Genomic DNA, 20915 nt, shown 5'->3' with positions numbered 1-20915 from the left:
TGAAAACTCATCCTCAGAGCGAAACGTTTCACGTGGTTATCACACCACATTGAAACCTGTTCCGTGATTGGGATCAATGTTGGTAATCCGTGCAAAATTTATCAGTGTGGTCGAATACGAGGCTGTTAAAGAAATGTTTGGGAGATTCCTTAAGACGCGGCTTGTTAAGAGACGCTGTGTAGTGCCGCTTTAAATTCGTGAGACGTCTCATTAGCATATACTGCATAGACTGGTATAGATAAAAAAAAAAAAAAAGCGAAGGAGAATCGAGTGACCTATTCTTTTAACTTGAGCTCGAAGTCCAGCATTCATATTGCCACTGTAATATAGGAATGTAAACAAAACGTTGATCACATTTCATCGAAAAATGAGACATTTGCATTGCCGGCTTGCTATTGAGATGTTGAATTTGTAAATTTTAGAATTGTTTCTGTATTCTATGATGGTAGAGATACTGTCTGGTCCCATAAGCCCAATCACACCTTAATGTCCATGGGAAAAATTGTCATTTTTCCAACACGTGGTGCAGACCATCAGTATGAATAATAATAATAATAATTCAAACGGGGTGGTATGTTAGAGATCCGTGAACTATGAGGGCTACACCTATACGTTCTTTACACAAGCTACAAGCTGGAAGGTCGCGGGTTCAAGTCCCAATGAGGTCATTGAATTTTTTTTCAATTGACCTAACCCTTCCGGCTGCTCTATGGCCCTGGGGTCGACTCAGCCTCTAACAGAAATGAGTACCAGGAATTAATTAAAACAGAATGGCTATCCAGTTGCCATAATATAGGGAAAATGTTTGGTTGTCATGCCTATTGTTTTTCAATGAAAAAGAAAATGTATGGAGCAAGACTGAGTTTGGTGATGTCAACAATGTTCATAAAGCATTGAAACGACACGAGATCTCTCGGACTCACATTATTTCAATAATGCAACTTATGTTCGTGAAATCTCGAATCAAAAGCGCCTGACGATACTACAGCATAATGAAAACGTGAAAGAAAATAGAGAAATAATGAAACGCTTGATTGATATCATCTGCAATTTAGGAAAGAGGCAACTTGCCCTCCGTGGTCATGACGAAAGCGTGGATTCTATCGACTGAGTTAATTATGTGGAATTAGTTCACTTGTTGAGGAAATATGATCATAAACTCAATGTTCACCTTGAGAACAGTATAGCATTTACAGGTTCATCAAACAGAATACAAAAGGCCCTTATTGACTAATTAAGTGACGTAAATTTTGGTGAGTTGATTGCTATCAGTTCGTTTATTAGATACCACTGCTTCCCTAACCAAAAATAGTACCGCACACACCACTGGACAGTATTGTTTACAAGTAGGCATTATTATTATTGCTAGTGGGGTGGGACTAAGTCCCTTGTACTGCTGCCACTTCCGGCCTGTTGTACCAGCTCCAGATGATAGGTGAGGGTGATTGTGGATCAACTGATGGAATGAAGATTTCCAGGGAAACCGAAGTACTAGGAGAAAACCTGCCCCAGCGCCACTTTGTCCACCACAAATCCCACTTGACAAGACTTGGGATCGAACCCGGACCGCCACGATGGGAAGCCAGCGACTAACCGCTTGAGCTATGGCGTGCAAGTAGACATAGAGATTGAGCAGTCAAAATGTACCCTGTCAAGTCTTTTGCAGTTCAGCTGCTACAAGTAATGTTTCATTGCAATCTTTGTTTAGTAAACACATTTGCCTTATATGTACTTACAATGAGAGTGTAGTCTGCTGGTCTGTGATGCCATGTAGCTTAGTAACTTCTACTTTGAAGATGGAAACAGTAGACTCCTCCAGAAATCTGCTAAATAACTACCAGACTGTATTGTGCCACATGCTAAAAACCACAGTTTTCATATTCATTACCATGAGAACCCCAAATCACATATTTGTTTTTTTTTTCTCTTGGCACTACAGCCCCAGTGGGCATAGGCCTACCTACATGAACTTCTCCGTTCACTTCCGTTTTTTCTCGATCTTACACATTCGGTAGGACTCCTTCGGTGGGTGATCAGCTCATCGCAAGGCCTCTACCTGTACACAAACACAGAAAAACGCACACACACAAACTAAACATCCATGTCCTGAGTGGAATTTAGACCCACGATCCCAGTTTCCAAGCGATTGGAGACTGTACATGCCTTAGACCGCTCAGCTACCGTGACCGTAATATTAATGATAATTAATTAGTTGGTGCCTCATCTTACAAAGTACTGTATTGTAAGATGAGGTGACTAAATAATTAACATTAATATTACACCTACATCATGAGCCTCCAATACATTTTTTATATATACACAAAATATAGAATATTCCAATTTGTCTGTGGGAACGCAACAAAATTACAAAAACCAACGACTGACTCGATGATGTAAAACATCAATCGAAGAATTGTATTCTTGTTTCATACTATAACTTTTGTTTTATATAATCTAATTCATTGTATATTTACGTCAAGTATTTTATATAAATAATAATATTGTATCCAATTTTACTAGTACTGCAGTTCAGGGGTGTATATACACGTATGTTAACCATGTATTTGCCTGATGATGGCTATTAATAGCCGAAACATGTAGCAGAGCCAAACTAGGCACTGATCTTGATATTAGTTGTGTTGTGACGGTGCACTGAGAGCTGTTACAAACTTTACAAAACAGAATCTTTACATTGTTCCTGGGGTCATCTTAAACTTGTCCTTTTGGTTGATATTTTAAAATCTTCTGCTGGAATCCTACTGGCACTGAGACTGTCCGTGTTATTCCCAATTTATTCATTACTTCATGTCTTTATTACTTACAGCGTAAAACATAGGGAATCCAATTCATCTTTGGACTGGCCAGATATAAATTTGTTTGCCCATGCCTGTCCACAGCTGGCTGAACTGTCATTTAGTCACCCAATGCTTGCAGCCGTATCTCGACAGTGGTCTCTCTTTACCATCTGGTTGTCCTTGAGGTATATATAATTACAGTTTGCAGTGTTGTCAAATATAATATTCACACAAGAAATATATGAGGGAGCATCAGTAAATAGGTAAAAATTGGTATAAGATGTAAAATGTGTGATATTGAAACCTGGAAAAACATTTATTTCCTATCTTCAACCAACACTGATACGCTTGTCCCATTGCTTTACCAGTGCATCTAAATCCACAGCACAAAAGTCTTTTGACTGTTGTCTCAGCCACTTTCGCACCCTTCTTTCAACCTCATCATCTTCAGTGCGTTTGTCACCAAGGTGGAACCACTTTATGCGACAAACACTTCCCAACATAAACAGGAAACATTTCTTTATGAGAAGATTCTAAAGGATTCTGATGATGGTGTGTAACACTCAGAATTACTGTTTTTTTTGGACTTTGTCTATTGTCTGGTATTCTAAAAACTAGAAAAAGCCATGTTTTGGAAACGCTCTGCTTCCATCCTCAGGCGAGGGGGGAGACACCTACACTGTAGGGTCCCTTAGAAAGAGCGAACAACAGTCTTTCTAAGGGACCCATCAGGGCATGGGTCTCCTCCCTCATCCGAGGATGGAAACAGATCCAGTCTCTGAAATATTGTTTTCTAGTTTTTAGAATATGGATGATGGATAAAGTCTGAAAACCCAGTAACTCTGAGGATTTCTTTATGTATATCCTTTTCAATGAGTCCTATCACCCACAAAAAACGCACAACAGAATGCTGCTCATCAGTAATATACTCCTGAAGCACAGTTGCCATTTTGACTATTGAAACCAGCCTCTGTACATGCGCATGCACATCCATTACCTAGACTGTCTTGAAGCTCAACTGTGCTGCTACCTAATGATATACACAGAAAACCTATTATGACCATTACAGGTGTTTTACTTCCATCTGTGACCTATTTACTGACTATCCTTCATAGTTTTGATCAGAAATTATTCATTTTTGATTCCTTTGTACAGTGTTGCTTATGAAGAAAATGCTGTGGGAAATATCCTGAGAGTACAATGTTGTGTAAAGCAACAATTCACAATACCTCGGTAAAGTAATGTTCTGCAAGCTCAGTGTTGGACAAAAATAAATCTCAATAAACACATACTGACAAAAGAAAAACTTGGTAACTTGATTAGAAGCAAGCCTTCAAAGTCATTACACCTTCTGGCTCTTCAGTGTGGTTGGCAAAAGGTACAGGTCTCACTGGCACAAAGTTGAAGTTGCGGCCTTGCAAAACTAAAGTTGTACATAGCCTTTTTTGCATCCTGATTGTGAAACAAGAATTGTCACTGCAGGTGGTTTCAGGAATTGGTATTCAGTTCATTTCTTGGCCAAAACTTATGTTTCATTCTGACAAGGCAAGATTCACATTAAGTGGTCATGTAAACAGCCAGAATAACATACTGGAGCACATAAAATCCTTATGCTGTTCTAGAAGTATCACTGTAGGAGTTAAGAGTGGGGGTTTGGTGTGCAGTTAGTGAGTATAGAATAATGGGCCAATGTTTTGATACAGATTTTGTTACCCTTCTTCAATCAACCATCAGATTAAGAAAAACCATACAGGCAATATACACACAGTAATACAACAGCGCACACTGTGAACAATTCTATGGATGCATTACATTAAGTTTTCCATATATGAATAATAAATCTAAGATTGTGACCTCTGTGATCACCTGATTTAAATCCCTCTGACTTTTATTTGTGGGGCATACTGAAAGAAAATGTGAACAATCTGCACTCTTTTGAGGATCTTCATGAAAATATGAAGCATGAAATTTCTGCTCTTCCCATACAGCAATTCTGATGTGTAGAAACATTCTTACAATGTGAAGGATGCTTGGAAGCAGACGGTTGGCCATCACTTCAAGACTCTTCTATAAAAGCAGTTAAGTACAGTGGAAAAGCACACCATGAATTATTATCTGCTGCAGCAGGCAAGTGCAAGAAGATTGCCATGCCAGTGGCAGGAACCAGTCCAAAGATAAACTGTATATATACCCCACACGAAAATAGTGGGTAAAATGAAAACAATGAAGTATTTACATACCAGTCATCACAATAAGATCAATAATTTTAACTCAAATGGGGCTTAATACAAAATATACAAGTTATAATTTGTAATAATAATTATTACTGAAGAACAGATGCATTATTTAATAAAAGTGTACAGTAATAATAATAATAGCAATTAAAAAACACAGTTACTCTTATCTGTTTACCTGGTAGGACACTAACCAATCTTCTTACCTGCTACAAAATTTAATACAACTTCTTCACACATACTGAGAATATTTAAATTGGCTTTATCCTCAAAACATTACACAAAGTGTAATCTTGTTTCAAAACTAAACTGTGAATTTTAATGTCCACCATTAGAGAAACTATAGTACTTGCCATCAGAAAACATAAATGTATGTTAACAGTGAGCACTAGGAGAAATTACTTCCCCTTCATACTTATATTTACATACTTTGTGATTTGACATAATACAATTGAGACTGGTAGCCTACAGCACAAAAAAAGTTTTGAAAACATAAGGAATCTATGTTTGTCCACATTCTCACCATCAGACATATGTAGTAAAACTCTGAAACACCACAGAGCCTTCACTGCAGGTGTTCTGTTCAGACTTGACAAAAGCACATCATGCCTCTAAATCGTAAACAAAAAGAACTTCACGGAAACGGAGACCTGCTTCTTTCAAAGTCTGGATGTGACTCCCATCTCCTTGAGGTGCACAATTTAGGACTCGTTTAGGGAAATTAGTTGCGATCTCGAAGGTGTCTGGAGATGCAGGGTGGCAAAATACGTAATAGAAGACAGCCTGAAATGAGATCATTTAGTAGCACTTTAACATTTTATGTAAAATATAAAACTGACTCCATTTATTCAGTATTATTGACTACATGACAGGTACTGCTTCCTGACTAATTATGTTAACCCTGCCATATTCTGATCTTGCCGATCTTATGGGCTGTTTTTGTGCTGCAGTTCATACACACTTGTACATTAAAAGATGGGACCATCATGCAAAATCATTTAAATGCATAACACTTTCTGCTTCTTATCATGGACACAGAAGCTTCTGTGACACTGAATTCCTACAAATCAGTTTGTTTATAGCACTAAGTCTGGCAGGAAGAAACTTACGTAGTAATGGTTTCTGTTTTAAGTTGTGCACTGTTGTAATCCATAACATAATTTTAATATCACAGTACAGTAAATTACAATAAAAGTCAAATTAGTTTGACTGTCCCAACACGTTTTGACATTTACAACAGAAACTAGGTCAAGGTCATTTTTATGATTGTACATAATTTTAAAAAAATGTGTTCATAGAAGTTTTACATACAAAATAACATCACCGAGCACTCTGAACTTACGGCTCACAGCTCTCGTTATATAGCTGCAGCATGGACTGCACAGAAAACACATCACATTATACCTTGTCAGTCCATTGGTGCAGTGACTGCCACCTAGCAACGAGCTACAAACATCTATCCCATTGTTGTAATGCACTCAAATGAAGGCTGTTTATAGGTCATTGCCTAGAAATGCTCTGGCCATCCACATTTATGCACACCGAGATTTGAATTTCTCCAATATTGATTTGAGCAACATCTCTATCGACCAACATCTTGAAGCCTGTGCAATTTTATTAACAAATTCCACTGATAGTGTCTATATTATATCAATTTACAGAGCTCCTAGTGGCAATTTTACTCTCTTTTTAAACAAATTGGAAACTATACTTAATTTGCTTTTTAGGAATAATATTAGAATGGTTCTCTGTGGTGATATTAATATTAATTATTTATCTGATAATGATAAAAAGAAGAAATTGGACTTGCTATTAGCTTCGTATAACTTAGTAAGTACAGTAAATTTTCCGACAAGATCCCAAAATGGCTCTGCAACTGCAATAGACAACATATTTATTGATGCGTCTCTACAGAGTAACTATGTAATATATCCCTTGCTTAATGGGCTTTCCGACCATGATGCTCAGTTAATTATTTTATCAGAGGTTAAAACGCATACTAAGAATGGCAGGGTAAAGGGGAAAAAAATGATAAGGAAAATTGAACTGGCTATGATACAGGATTTTGAATATAAACTGAGTCTTGAAACCTGGGACTCAGTTTTTGGCTCCAACGATATAAACTTAATGTATAATTCTTTTCTCAGTTCATTTCTTAGAATATTCTATTCTAGTTTTCCCCTGAAAGTGTTGAGCACCAGAACAAATAGTAACTTGTGGATTACTCCTGGTATTAGTAATTCCTGTAAGCGTAAAAGAGATCTATATTTGATATACAGGAGTAGTAACGATGAGGCCTTTAAGAGGTATTATAGACAGTATTGCAAGATATTAAAAAATGTCATAAGAGAAGCAAAAAAGAAGCATTATAGTAGACAGATATCAAAATCCAGTAACAAAATAAGAACAATCTGGAATATAACAAAGTCAGTAACTGGGAAGTTTGCCAAAGTGAATTCAGTTCAGGAATTAAAAGTTGATGGACGGATTACTAAAAATAGGCAATATATAGCAGATTTCTTAAATAGTTTTTTCATATCTGTGGCTGAGAATAACATAAACAAAAGTCTTGAAACAAACAATAAGCCATTAGATTACTTGCGGCAAGCTTTTGATCATCCCTTTCCCAGCATAAAATATCAAGCTGCAACCTCAACTGAGATAATTAAAATTATTAAATCTTTAACAACAAAGAGATCACATGGTTATGATGAAATATCAGTTGAAGTGTTAAAAATTAGTAGCCCCTTTATTATATCTCCTTTAACATATATTAGTAATAAAATGCTGTCTGCTGGCGTATTTCCTGATAGGCTAAAATATGCTGAAATTAAGCCTTGTTACAAGGGCGGTTGCGAGAATGATCCATCTAATTATAGGCCCATCTCCCTTTTAACCTCCTTCTCAAAAATATTTGAGAAGACAGTTTTGTCTAGATTAAATCAGCATATCCATGATCATAATATAACAGTCAGTGAGCAATTTGGATTTAGACGTCAATCCTCAACTGCTAAAGCCTCTTACGTGTTACTCAATGAAATACTAGAAGCATTAAATAAACAAAAAGTTGTAGGTGGAGTTTTTTGTGACTTGAAGAAGGCGTTTGATAGTGTGAATCACGAAATATTGTTGAGTAAACTACAATATTATGGGATACAAGGTAGATTTTATGATTTAATTGCATCATACTTATCAGATCGACATCAGAGAGTACTAATAACAGATATTGAAATGAGCAACACTATTAGATCAGATTGGGATATTGTCAGGCATGGAGTCCCTCAAGGGTCCATACTTGGTCCGCTTCTATTTCTTTTCTATATAAATGATCTTTCTACAATTTTTAATAGCACAGTTAAACCAGTCTTATTCGCAGATGACACTAGTTTGGTGATTAGTAGCAATAATAACTTACAATATAATAGGGATGTGAATATCTCTTTTGACTGCCTTAATGAGTGGTTCAAGTCAAACCTGCTAACCCTAAACTTCAGCAAAACTAAACATGTACAATTTGCGGCTAAGTCTTGTCCTAATACCGGAGTTATGGTTAATTATTGCAATAATGTGATCCCAAACAGTACCGAGGTGAAGTTCTTGGGTATAATTGTTGAAAGCACGTGTACTTGGAAGGCCCATATATCCCAACTCATACCTAAGTTGTGTAAGGCGTGTTATTCAATGAGGGTTATTAAACCCATCATGCCTACCGAAACATTAAAAATGATTTACTATTGTTATTTTCATTCACTTTTAACCTATGGAATTATCTTCTGGGGCAATACCTCGTTTAGTGTACAAATTTTTAGAATTCAAAAAAGAATAATTAGAATTATGAGTGGGCTAAGAGCAAGGGATTCCTGTAGACAAGCATTTAGGGATTGGGGGATTTTGCCACTCCAGTCCCAATATATATTTTCTTTATTGATATTTGTTGCAAATAATAAGGGTCTATTCCATACATCAACACAGATTCATGGCCTCAATACAAGGCGCGGTCTAGATTTATATTGCCCTCAGGCAAATTTAACAGTTCATCAGAAGTGTCCTTATTGCTACGGAATTAAACTTTTTAATCGTCTCCCATTAAAAATAAAGGAAGTAGTACATGATAATAAGGTATTTAGAGTGGCCTTAAACGCCTTTTTACATTCAAAATCCTTTTATACTTTGGATGAATATTTTGGTTGTATAAATGAGTAGTAATTTACTATGTTCATTTAATATTGCATGCATTGTTTGGATGTGCAGTTGTACATTCAAGGATATTGCACTGATACCTGCATTGTACATAGCAAGCTTATAACTTGACTGGTATGCCATGTAACATACATACCTCATTATAGTTGATGGATGTTGTGATCTTTTATGGTTTGAGATATATAAGCTACTAAGTTGAATGAATTTATTATGTAATGTGTTTTTATTACAATTTTAACTTATTTTATTTACAATTAAACATGGTATAGTGTTATGTATATTTTAGGTTGATGTATATTTTATGTTGACTAGTTCCATTGTTGGAGCATTTGTTGAAGATATTTGACTTGTTCTGTGTCCAGTGGTGTTGGCCTGTAATTGGATTTGCTTGAATGCAATAAATACTATACTATACTATACTATACTATTACCATAGTTTTCTTTTTTGCAAGGGATTATAATTTTATGGCTAGCTACTTAAGAACAGATCTGATAGAAGTTAATGGGGAAGACCTGACCTGTATAAGCTTGAGGGTGGTACTTGCTAGGAGGTCTGTATGTGTATGACACATTTAGCGTGGTTACAGCCATACCAACAGTGCATGTACAAGCAATTCTGAGGATGGTCAGTGTTTATATTGTTATAGGGCCATCTGTGTATATGCTGTAGTAGACTGAATGTGCAAGTTACTGCCCTCACTTTTCTATTCATCAATTAACTTATTAAGTGATTTATGCAAGTGGATGTGTAAATTCTTAATGTTCAGTAAAGCGGCCTCCGTAGTCTAGAGGTAATGTTCCCACCTCATGACTCGTAGTACGCGGGTTCAAATACCCGGCGGAGGTCGTTGAATTTTTAAGGGCGGAAAAATTCAGGGAACAAGTCTTCCGAGAGGGACTTTAAGCCGTGGGTCCCGTGTCGTAGCTTTACGGCACGTAAAAGAACCTCATATCTCCAAAAGAGGTCATTGAGCCAAATTAACGGACGTTTCCCGCTCAACAGCAGTCTCTAATACCTCTGGTAGATGGGGGAAGCATTACAGATACCTCTCAGCTAGTAGAGCCGGTCTCGCTGGCTGGGCGGGACTGATGGTAAGCACCAGTACCGGTAGGATATAGAGACTGGTAGAAATCATAGAGGGAAGCATAATGGACCAATACAGGTCTCAGTGCATGGGGAAACCCACCCTCTCCAATAACTAACTAACTAACTAATGTTCAGTAAAACAACAATCACAGCAGCTTACCACAGTGCACACATTTACAAATTAACATGGTCAGACTGCCAGACAGCCTATATAATCAAACTGGAAGACAAATTTGAAAAAGGAGTAAGGGACATTCACAAAGCATTATGCTGTATAATGAGGATTCAAAATATGCTATGCATGTACTTAAAGAAGAAACACTCATGATCTGAAAGAAACTGTCACAAAAGATGACTACACAACTAGAGGATAAATCATTGATATTAAAGAGAATTCATACATACACTCGTATAAATCACTCAATGTGCTAATCGACAAGAGATATGTGAGGATGGTAATTGCCTATTTGATGTACTACAGAAATATACAATTGGGCCTAATGATATAAACACTACACCACCTCAGATAGAATTATTTATACATACACTATCAGTCTAGCTGCAAAGATGCTAAGGGCACCATGATACACATACAACACAGAGCTCCTAGCAAGTACCAACCTCAAGCTTATATGACAGGCGAGGTCTTCCCCATTATCTTCTTTATTACTATGTATCCCTGATGTTGACACTATAAATGTTGAAATATGCTGAAACAATGATGCAATTAAACTAAGTTGATGAACTTGTATTGCAACTGCTTGTACTGTGATAATGAAACAGCATATAGTAACAGTTTTAAAGGCACTTCAGCAGATGGTCATTTATGCCTAAGGAAGAAAGTTAAAAAGTCTAACTTCCTGGAGCTGAGCCCTTCCTGAGAAGCCACCAATTCTACAACTACTCAAGGACTTCCCAGCATTTTATGGAACCTGAAGGTTCATTACCATGTTCACAAGAGTCTTCCACTGGCCCCTATCCTAAACCAGATCTATCCAGTCCACACCACCACATTCTCTCTCTCTAAGAGCTGTTTTAATATTGTCCACCCACCTACATCTTGGTCTTCCTAGTTGTCTCTTTCCTTCTGGCTTTCCTACCAATATCCTATATACGTATTCTTCTTCTCCCCCATTCGTGCTACATGCCCTTCCCAGCTCATCCTCCTTGACATGATTATTCTAATTATACTTGGAGAAGAGTACAAGTTATGAAGCTCCTCATTATGCAGTTTTCTCCAACTTCCTGTCACTTCATCTCTCTTTGGTCCAAATATTCTCCTTAGCATCCTGTTCTCAAACACCCTCAGTCTGTGTTCCTTTCTTAATGTCAGAGAACCAGATTCACACCCATACAGAACTACAGGCAAAAGATTCTGGACTGAATGATAGCAAGCACTACCCAAATTCAATCTCCTCTTAATTTTCTCTTTAATCAAATTTTGGTTTCTTACAGTCATTCCCAAATATCTGAACTGCGTCACATTTTCAAAACATCTGTTAGCTATCTTTATGTCATGATTTAGCTCTGCATTCTGGTGGCGAGACAGCAACATATGCTTAGTTTTCTCTGTGTTTACTGATGGACCAACCTCCTTACTGGCGTCAATTAAAGTTTCTGTGTTTTTCTTTATGGCATCTATGTTATCACCCAATAGTTTCACATCATCAGCATAGACCAGCAGCTGATGTGTCCCACTTAATTTCAGTCCCACCTGGTTTTCCTTGGCCTCCCAAATGGCAAATTCTAAAGCACAGTTGAAAAGTAGTGGTGATAAAGGCATCTACTTCTGATATATAACTCCGTCCTAAGTGCAAACTATATTTATAGGTCTTTCGTTTTGTTCTCCCTTATACACTACATGTTTTGGCCCCAAACGGCCATCATCAGGTGTATACACTCACGTATCTGTTACACTGCACTTATTTATAACATTTAAAATGTAAAAACATAGGTCTTCCTGATTGTTCTTTTCATTGTTATTACCAAAATCTACTTTGTTGATATCTTTGTTATTTACATGCGTCAATTTTGATTTCTCTGAATTAGCACTTATAAAATCTTCAGTTCTCATTTTAAATCCTTTAAAAATTTTTTCTCTAAATTTTAAAATTTAAAATTGTCAAGGTTAGTCGCCCTATGTCTATAGTGCTGCAGTGGCTTCTTCTTGTTTCCAGTACTGTATAGGTGTTATCTGTATTATACAAATATTCATATTACTATCTTATGTACGTAATGTTTTCTTATGTGTTTATACTGTTATTTGTACTTACTCTGTGTAGTCTCCCTGTGTGCGTGCCGCTGCTTATCTGTACTACATGTGCTACTACTATGTAGTGTATAAAGGAGAACAAAACGAAAGACCTATAAATATAGTTTGCACTTAGGACGGAGTTATATCATATATCGTATAAAGTGCAACAGGATGCTTAAATATAATATTGCATCTCCTTGTTTTAGAAATCTGTACAGGAAAATTATCAGAAAATGTTTACCTGTATGGACTTTACTATATGTCTCATTTAAACACATTTAATCAGCCTAACTAGTTTCATGGGTACCCAAAACATTATCAAAATACTGTACAATACTTCCCTCCTAACTGAGGCTTTCTAGAAGTCTATGAATAGCTGATGTACGGTCTCATTGTACTCCCATTTTTTTTTCCCCCAGTATCTGACAAATGCAAAAGATCTGATTATTAGTTGACATGTTATGTCAAAACCTACATTGATGATCCCAAGTAATTTTGTGTATGTATGGACTTAACCTGAGAGAAGGATATTGGATAAAATTGTGTATGAAATTGATAATGGTCATATCCCTCGATAATTACTACAGCCAATTTTATCACCCTCCTTATACACTGGTATATTGGTACAATATCATATTCTTTTCAGTGATCAGGAAAATTCTTCCTTATTCCAAATAGAATTAATGACTGTATTGCTTCACCTCCTGCTTGAATCACATGTACCATAATTTGATGATTACCTAGCGAGTTATACTTTCTTAACTTTGTAGTAGCCATGTTAACCTCAAAAGGACTAGGCTCAGATACAAATGGCTCAGCCATAGCTACTATCTCCCTAACATCACTGATCCTATGTATGTTCAATACCTGAAGTTCTTCCACCTATTCAAAATGTTGTGGGAATTTGCAAGCAGATCACCATTCTGATCCTTCACTAAGTTACTCTGAGGTTGGTAACCCTTCTCAAGTTCATTTCTCTATACAGGTCTGTGATATTCTTGTTCTTACAGTGTGTTGCAAGCTCATTAATTCTGTCTTTCAGATATTCCCTCTTTCTATTCCTGAAATGCCTGCTGTCTTCATGTCTTACATTTTTCTGATTATCCTCATTTATCTCACTTGGTTCCTGCAACCACTGCAGTCTGGCTCATTTCCTTTTATCTAATAATTCTGAGCATCTTTCTTTGAACCATGGCTTATGCTTCTTCAGTCCATAATAACCTAAATCTCTATGACTGAAATTTTGATATTCTTTCTGATAAGTTTCCCAAGTTCTATTAATTTCCACCTCAGTGCCTAAATTTTCTGAAGCTGCAAACCTATCCGAGTTTTCAACACAATACTGCTCTCTGTCCTCTACCTTGTTTAACTCCTTGGGATTGAACCTCTCCAAATGAAATCTTTTCATTATTTGTTTCCTCACTGCCAGTCTCTTCATAACTATTTCCACCACCAGACAGTGGTCAGTATCACAATCTTGCTGCCCTGAACGATCACACATCAAGCATTCTTGAAAGCCGTCTCTTGTCTATCAAAAATGATCAATTTGATTGTGAGTCTTTCGATGAGGAGACTACTCCATTATCATTATTAATTTCATGCAAACTCTGATGCCCAACTGTTGGTTTGAAAATGTCTTCTTTTGAAGATATTTTCTTGGCATTGAAATTTCCTAACAGTATCTTCATGTGGTATTTAGGGAATTTATTGAATACATATTCTAGATGTTTGTAGAATCTGTCCATCACATCATCAATTTTATCCTCTGCTGGGACATGAACATTCAGAACAATGATATCGCACCAGCAACTTCTTGGTATTATGTTGACTTACTAGCACTAACAAACTCTACCCTCTTTAAGTGCTGACACTTAACCTGTACCTAATTCATGATTCTCATTCTCTTTTGCACAGAAAATGTATCTCTGCCTGCTGGTTTGGTGCCACCCCTGTCCCATCTGATCTCCTGTACTCCCACTAAATCTAACTTATAATCTGATACTGCTTTCACAGTTGTTGTGAATGAACCTGCCCTATACACACTTCTACACTGCATGTACCAAATCTTATGCCCATTTTCCTTAGCTAACGTCGTTTATCCAAAGAATCTGTCTGAGGTCATTTGTGACATTTCATAACAAACTAATATTTTATGGTGAGGTGTTGTTAGCCCCATGCACAATCCCCAAGCTGGAGGACCATCTCTTGTTGGCTGCCTGTGACTGCTTATTCAATATATTCACATCTATCCTCCATATCTGGTGGCTGTTTCATCCATCCAGAACTTGAAGATGTGCCATGACATGGTGACAATATAATAGTGAATACCCAAATATACTGTCATGTGTTAAGAGTGACTATAAACAGGGTTTGCACTGGTAATTGGATTTACTGAATTCTTACAGAGTGTAACTAAAAGTAACTATAGTGCAATCGCTAAGTCACACATTCTGCAGTTCATTACAGCTTGCATTAATTCTTCTGTCTGTTGTACTTTCACCAGTCATCGCCTGGTAATGGCTTCCAACGTCGTAGTTCCTGTGTTCATGTCCTTACCGGTCAGTGACTGTCTCACAACTAACTCATTACTCCAACTGACTCTCAGGCTGGCGGCCATCTAACACTAACCTTCTACTCTTCTCATTGCTGTCTGAAGACTATCTCATAATTGGAGCTGCTCCTTGTTGTAGTCTCGGCATGGACCGCATAGAACACACCTCTCTCAACAGTTATTCTATTGTTTCATCATGCAGCTATCGCACAGATCTTGGAGAAAACACCGCTTCCCAGTTACTCCAGTGTTGTGTGTTATGAATCTCTTGTGGCCATTACCTAGCACCAGCTGTTGTACAGCTGCTTATTTTGTGGTCATTGCCTAGCAACAAGTCTATATGCCATAAAATTTAGACCCATACATAACCTGCAGAATATGCAACAAATGTATATGTTCAATAAGTACTGGCTTGTGAATGAGTTATGCCTAGTGGTGTAACTCATATACATATTTTTTGTTCACTTAGGTACCATTTTATTTCTTGTACTGAGGTTTTATTTAGGACTGTCTGGTAAAGTTAGGATGGTGTATCTGTTCAGTCTGTGTGTAGTTTCGCTATTGTCTAGTAGGTTTATTGTTAGTGCATTAGTATGGTTTTCTAATTTTCTCAAGTACTTGGTAGCCCACTTTTTATTTCACTGAGCACTGTGATCATTTGTAGGTCTTCATGGAGCCTGTGGTTGTTTATGTACCAAGGTGCATTCAGAATGGATCAGAGAGTCTTGAATTGAAAGTGCTGGAGGATTTTGATGTTGGAATTGGAGGCTGGCCCCCACAGCTGAATTCCGTATGTCCATATGGGTTTGAATACTGCTTTGTTTAGGTGGAGTTTGCTTTCTGTTGATAGTGTCACTCTTCAAAGTAGCCAGTGCATTTATTTCTCTTTTAGGTTGAGCTGTTTTCTTTTGGATTTGACATGCTTTGTCCATGTTAGTCTTCTATCGAGATGCATGCTCATGTATTTCACTTCCTTTTTTTGTGGTAGATCAACATTGCCCATTTGCACTGTCAGACAGGTTTGGTTCTGTATGGATTTACAGTAATGATATTTATTTCAGTAATATTCTCTCAAATGTTTTAGCTGTTATATACTGTGATACTGTATTGAGAAGGAAAGCTACCATATCCTGGATGAAGAATGGGTACTTCTTGTAGTCACACATTTTTTATTTGAAACCTTTTCAATAATATGCGAAAGCCGACCATAAGGATTTCCTGGCAAAATTAGTCGCAGATAGGAAAGCTGACAAAGAGGAACTTCTGAAAGAGATGAGGGCTATCCAAATAAAAGCAGACGCCGACTTGAAAACCTGGCAAGAAAATACTGCCGCGGAAACGGAAGCAACCCAAGAACGGACGGCACAACAAGAAGAGGTCCCCGTAGTGATACCGGTCGGAGAGACAATGGCCTGCTGAGAAATGGAGGCACGTCTAGTAGAAGAAGAGCCAGCCTCAGTGGACAGGAAACCTGAGGCGGCAGAACTACGAGAGGTACCCGCAGAAGGCGCCGAAGTAATGCCGGTACTCTTATTTGTTTAAGTTCTATATCCATTTGTAACTTACTTACTGACTTACCTATGTATATATGTATTAGTTTATGAAAGAGAGTCTCACTTTTTGTATAACTGGAATATCCCAATTAAACACATTATCATTCATTTATGTTGATCTGACATATGGCAGTACTTTCAGGGACCTAAACCCAACATAAAACAAGAGTATAATGTACATTACACACTAGAACCTAATTCAGATGACTGTCTTGTCAGTTGGAGATTTGTACTCATATCAGCAACACACGAAGTATACACTTTGTCTTGCAACATCCTTCAACATAACAGTGGGCTAAATGACCTAAATACTTTCTTACCTGAAAAATAATTGTTAGCCCACTCTTCCTTTTGTAAGGAAAGAAAATAGGATTATGAGATTACCAAGCAGTCTGTGTGTATGTTCCCTCATATTCATGAAATTCAGCATGAAAGTTATGTACATCAATGGAGGTCACCCAAACCTCCCTCCTTTACATTCCTACACTTGGTGATAACAGACATATCAGACATGACTCTAGTGACCTAATATAGTATCCTGAAATGATGCAATTTTAAGCCTCTGTGTAAAATAACATGGTGGCTGCATTAAAACTGCAGTTAACAGACAGTTTAATGGCAATAACTACTGAACACTGGAGTTAGGTGCATGAAACCGTCTGCACAAGACTCAGGCATGCTAATGCATCAGCTACACTACAATGCATTGTTGGGTTACAAATTTACATTTCCTGAACATGACAACACATATTTGTATCAATGGAAGTGTCTGCTATAGGAAAGTAAGCCTTATGATTTTTACCCAGGACTCCTTGTTACATTATAAAATTATATCTATAGGGTCTACCCACTGTGACAGCCATTGAGATAAAGGTACACACTTCAAGCTGATTAAGGTTCCAATCATCTTCTGAATAGTGTAATGTGATATGCTGGACACTACAGACGATGTTTACTTATAAATTCGTTAGATTCTGTTATATTATATTACATTACATTGCATTACATGGATCCAAAGTTAGTCAAAATGACTGTATGATGTGGAATATGTCATATAAATACAAAACATATGTACAGTCCCAATGGAGTTCTCACACAAGAGAAACCAAGAATACACAGTGACTACACACAAGGCTATTTAAAGATACATAAGTTATTTTCTAGACAACAAGTATTCATCAACAGAGTAGAATGAGTGTGTATTTAAGTATCGTTTCAGTGCTATTTTAAATCGTGCCTTTTAATTCGTAAAACCTTTGAGATCAGATGGCAGGTTATTAAAAATTTTGATCCCAGCATAATATGCACTTTTCTGAAAGCATGAGAGGTTAGCAATTGGTTTATGAAGACAGTGTTTGTGTCTTGTGTCAACACTGTGTACATCCACATTCGTCTGAAAATGTTCTTCGTTATTTGTAATGAAGTTTATTAATGAATATATATATATATTCACAAGGAAAAGTTAAGATCTGTAGTCTCTTAAACAGATCTCTACAGGAATTAACAGGATTTGACACCCATCATGATTCTAACAATTTTCTTTTGCAATGTAAATACCCTTTTACTGTCAGATGAATTACCCCAGCAAATTATTCCATACTTCATTAAAGAGTGATTAAAGAGCAAAACAGATTGATTTGAGTGTGTCAATGTTAATAATATGTAACAGCTTTGGAATCAACTGATCGATATGGTTTTTCCAGTTTAAATGATTATCAATTTGCAAGCCAAGGAATTTTGTGTTTACTCCCTCTTCTATATATTTATCATTATATCCTATGTTTAATGGATATTGTGGTGAGTTTTTTGTTATAAATGTTATTAAATTTGTTTTTTCTAGGTTCAGGGACAGCTTGTTTGCAGAAAACCATTTATTCATTTGTGAAAGAACCTTGCGTGATAACATGCAGAAATCATCTAAATTTTTACCAGAAATTATAATACTAGGGTCATCTGCAAATATTTTAGGTATTGATGAGGTCCTTAGTGTAGGAGGGAGGTCATTTCTATAAACTACGAAAAGCAAAGGCTCAAAAATTTACCCCTGTGGAACTCCATGTTTTATTATTCCCCAGTATTCTGTCAGTATGTAATCACGAGAAATACCCTCTTTTAGCAGTGGCCACTAGCAGGCATCTAGAATTTTGAAAAATGCAAAGGATATAAAAATTTGGTTCCTCCATAAATGAGGCACACTGCAGCCTATTCCAGATGAGTATAAAAAACAAATTTTATAACAATCCTTTTTGACATAATTTATTGATTGAACAAGGAACTTTCCTGACATGTATACTGGTTATATGCACTCATGAAAGTGTTGTCATGTTTCAGACTGTTTTATAATGAGCCAAGGGACAGAGACAGAAAAAACAAGTGTAATGTAACTTGCCGTTACCTCAAGGGAATGATTCTGCAAGAAACGTCTTTCAAGTCGCATTCCATCTGGGAGTTTAATAACAATATGAACAGCTTCTGGATGATCTGGTGGAGGTTCATCTGGAATATGCACCTGGTACTCAATCTTTTTTCTGCGTATTTCCTGAAAAAAAATTGAATGACACTCATCTTTGGCAATAGAAATTTGAGTTGGACCACTGGTGGTTTTAATCCTCTGACAAATATAAATGTTGCTAATAGGATATCCACAATATGCTAGTAGATGCTTGAGAACCAAAGTCAGGGCACATAATGGGAATGTCACATGACAGAGTGACTATAGATGGGATTTGAATCGGTAATCAGATATACTGGGCACTTTAACACTCAACTTGTGACAACACTTTACAGATCACTAACACACAGACTAATGTTCTCAGTCATGGTTTTCACTGCTCTGCTTGGTAACATCTTCCAACAGTGGACAACCCTCTGCTCCTAGGCTCACATCCTTGAAGGCTGGTGGCCATGTCACACCAACCTTCTATTCTTCTGTCATCTCAAGACTCTCTCTCTCTCGACTGACTGGTAATGGAAACTGTTCATTTTTACATAGCCTTGGCATACACTGCACAAGAAACATTGCTTCGAACAGCTCTTCGACTGTTGTGTGCATATTTGTTGTGGCCATTACAGAACAGCCACTGAGCCACTGCCTAGCAATGAGTGTGTTTGCAGAGCTATTCCTAGCAATTGCATCATAATTCTGGCTTTCAGCAGACATGCCACATTTCTCACTCTTTAAGGCTGTTTGTCCTGAGTAGCATATTGGTATGTCACCACTCCTTCCATTCATGGGGAGAGAATATCCATGAGTGGCTGGTGTTCCTACAGTGCTGGCATGCAAGCATCTGGTACTCTTCTTCCATTTTGGTAGGGGCCGAGTCCTCCACAATGTTCAGTCACTTTTCGAACCCTGGAAAAAGACTTGGCTAATTGCTTTGTGATCTCCAGCCCTAGGGTCTGCTGAAGGTTTCATTAATATTTCTCTTGCTTCCCAGTTGCAGTTCAAGCCTTGGCTTCTTATGTTGTTATATTCTGGGCCCTTCTGTCATCAATTTTTGTCCATCAGTCCTTCATGATGGCAGATTTTACACTGTGCAGGAATGGCACTGGTCAGCTGTCCATGGTCAGGGACCAACTTCTGCTGGGACCCACCATCACCCTAGGTCCATTTCTTTGGCTGTCCATGGCACCTTACAGCCTGATGCTGATCTCTATATTGGTCCTCAGCTGCCCTGATAGTCTCCAATGTTGCTCCATTAGAGTTTGCCATCTCCTCTGGGTTTGGCTTCTTCCTCCCTAGCCAAGCCTCTGTCACTCTTCAGCAGTCCTTTGTTCCTTCTAGCCAGGCATCCAACTGGGTGATGAGAACATCTATCTTTTCTTGAATGGTCAGCAGGCCTTCTGGTATTTGTTTAATTTTCTAGTATGACAATGTAACAATCTAATGCAGTTTCCAATCAAATAATCTGATCAATCCAGTCACACTTCTGACACCAGTTGTGATATGATAGAGTGACTATGGATGGGATTTGGATTTGTAATTTAATTTCTTAAACTCTTGAAACAACTCTTGACTACACTTTACAAATCACTTTCACACACAGACTAGTGTTGTCAGTCACAGTCTTCAATGTGCTGCTTGGTAGCTCCTCACTTCTCCAAAATGCAACTCTCAACTGTCTGTCTGCCTGCAGACATACATAAAGGACAATTTATACACAGGTATATGTAACATGTGTGAATCATCTTGTTTGCTCTAGAATAATTCAAATCCATTCAAATTTATGCTGCCATTTTAG

General features: G+C 37.4%; 1 protein-coding gene across 2 annotated transcripts in view; it reads right to left on the bottom strand.

Annotated features, from left to right (window-relative positions):
* Positions 1–3483: 3483 nt before the first annotated feature.
* LOC111866078 (FAS-associated factor 2) overlaps positions 3484–20915 on the bottom strand; it is a 44266-nt gene continuing 26834 nt past the window's right edge. The window contains exons 7-9 of one of the 2 annotated variants that reach the window (XM_023854648.2): positions 19070–19213; positions 10938–11026; positions 5635–5812 (exon numbers count right to left, since the gene is read on the bottom strand). In XM_023854648.2, the coding sequence (XP_023710416.1) occupies positions 5731–5812; positions 10938–11026; positions 19070–19213 (315 nt within the window). In that variant the 3' untranslated portion in view covers positions 5635–5730. Of the gene's footprint in view, positions 5813–10937; positions 11027–19069; positions 19214–20915 lie in introns of both variants that reach the window. The other variant, XM_023854647.2, reaches the window with a different exon arrangement.

This window comes from Cryptotermes secundus, unplaced genomic scaffold, assembly GCF_002891405.2.
Source record: "Cryptotermes secundus unplaced genomic scaffold, Csec_1.0 scaffold318, whole genome shotgun sequence".
Taxonomy (NCBI): Eukaryota; Metazoa; Arthropoda; class Insecta; order Blattodea; family Kalotermitidae; genus Cryptotermes; species Cryptotermes secundus.
This window is presented reverse-complemented; position numbering and strand designations above follow the sequence as displayed.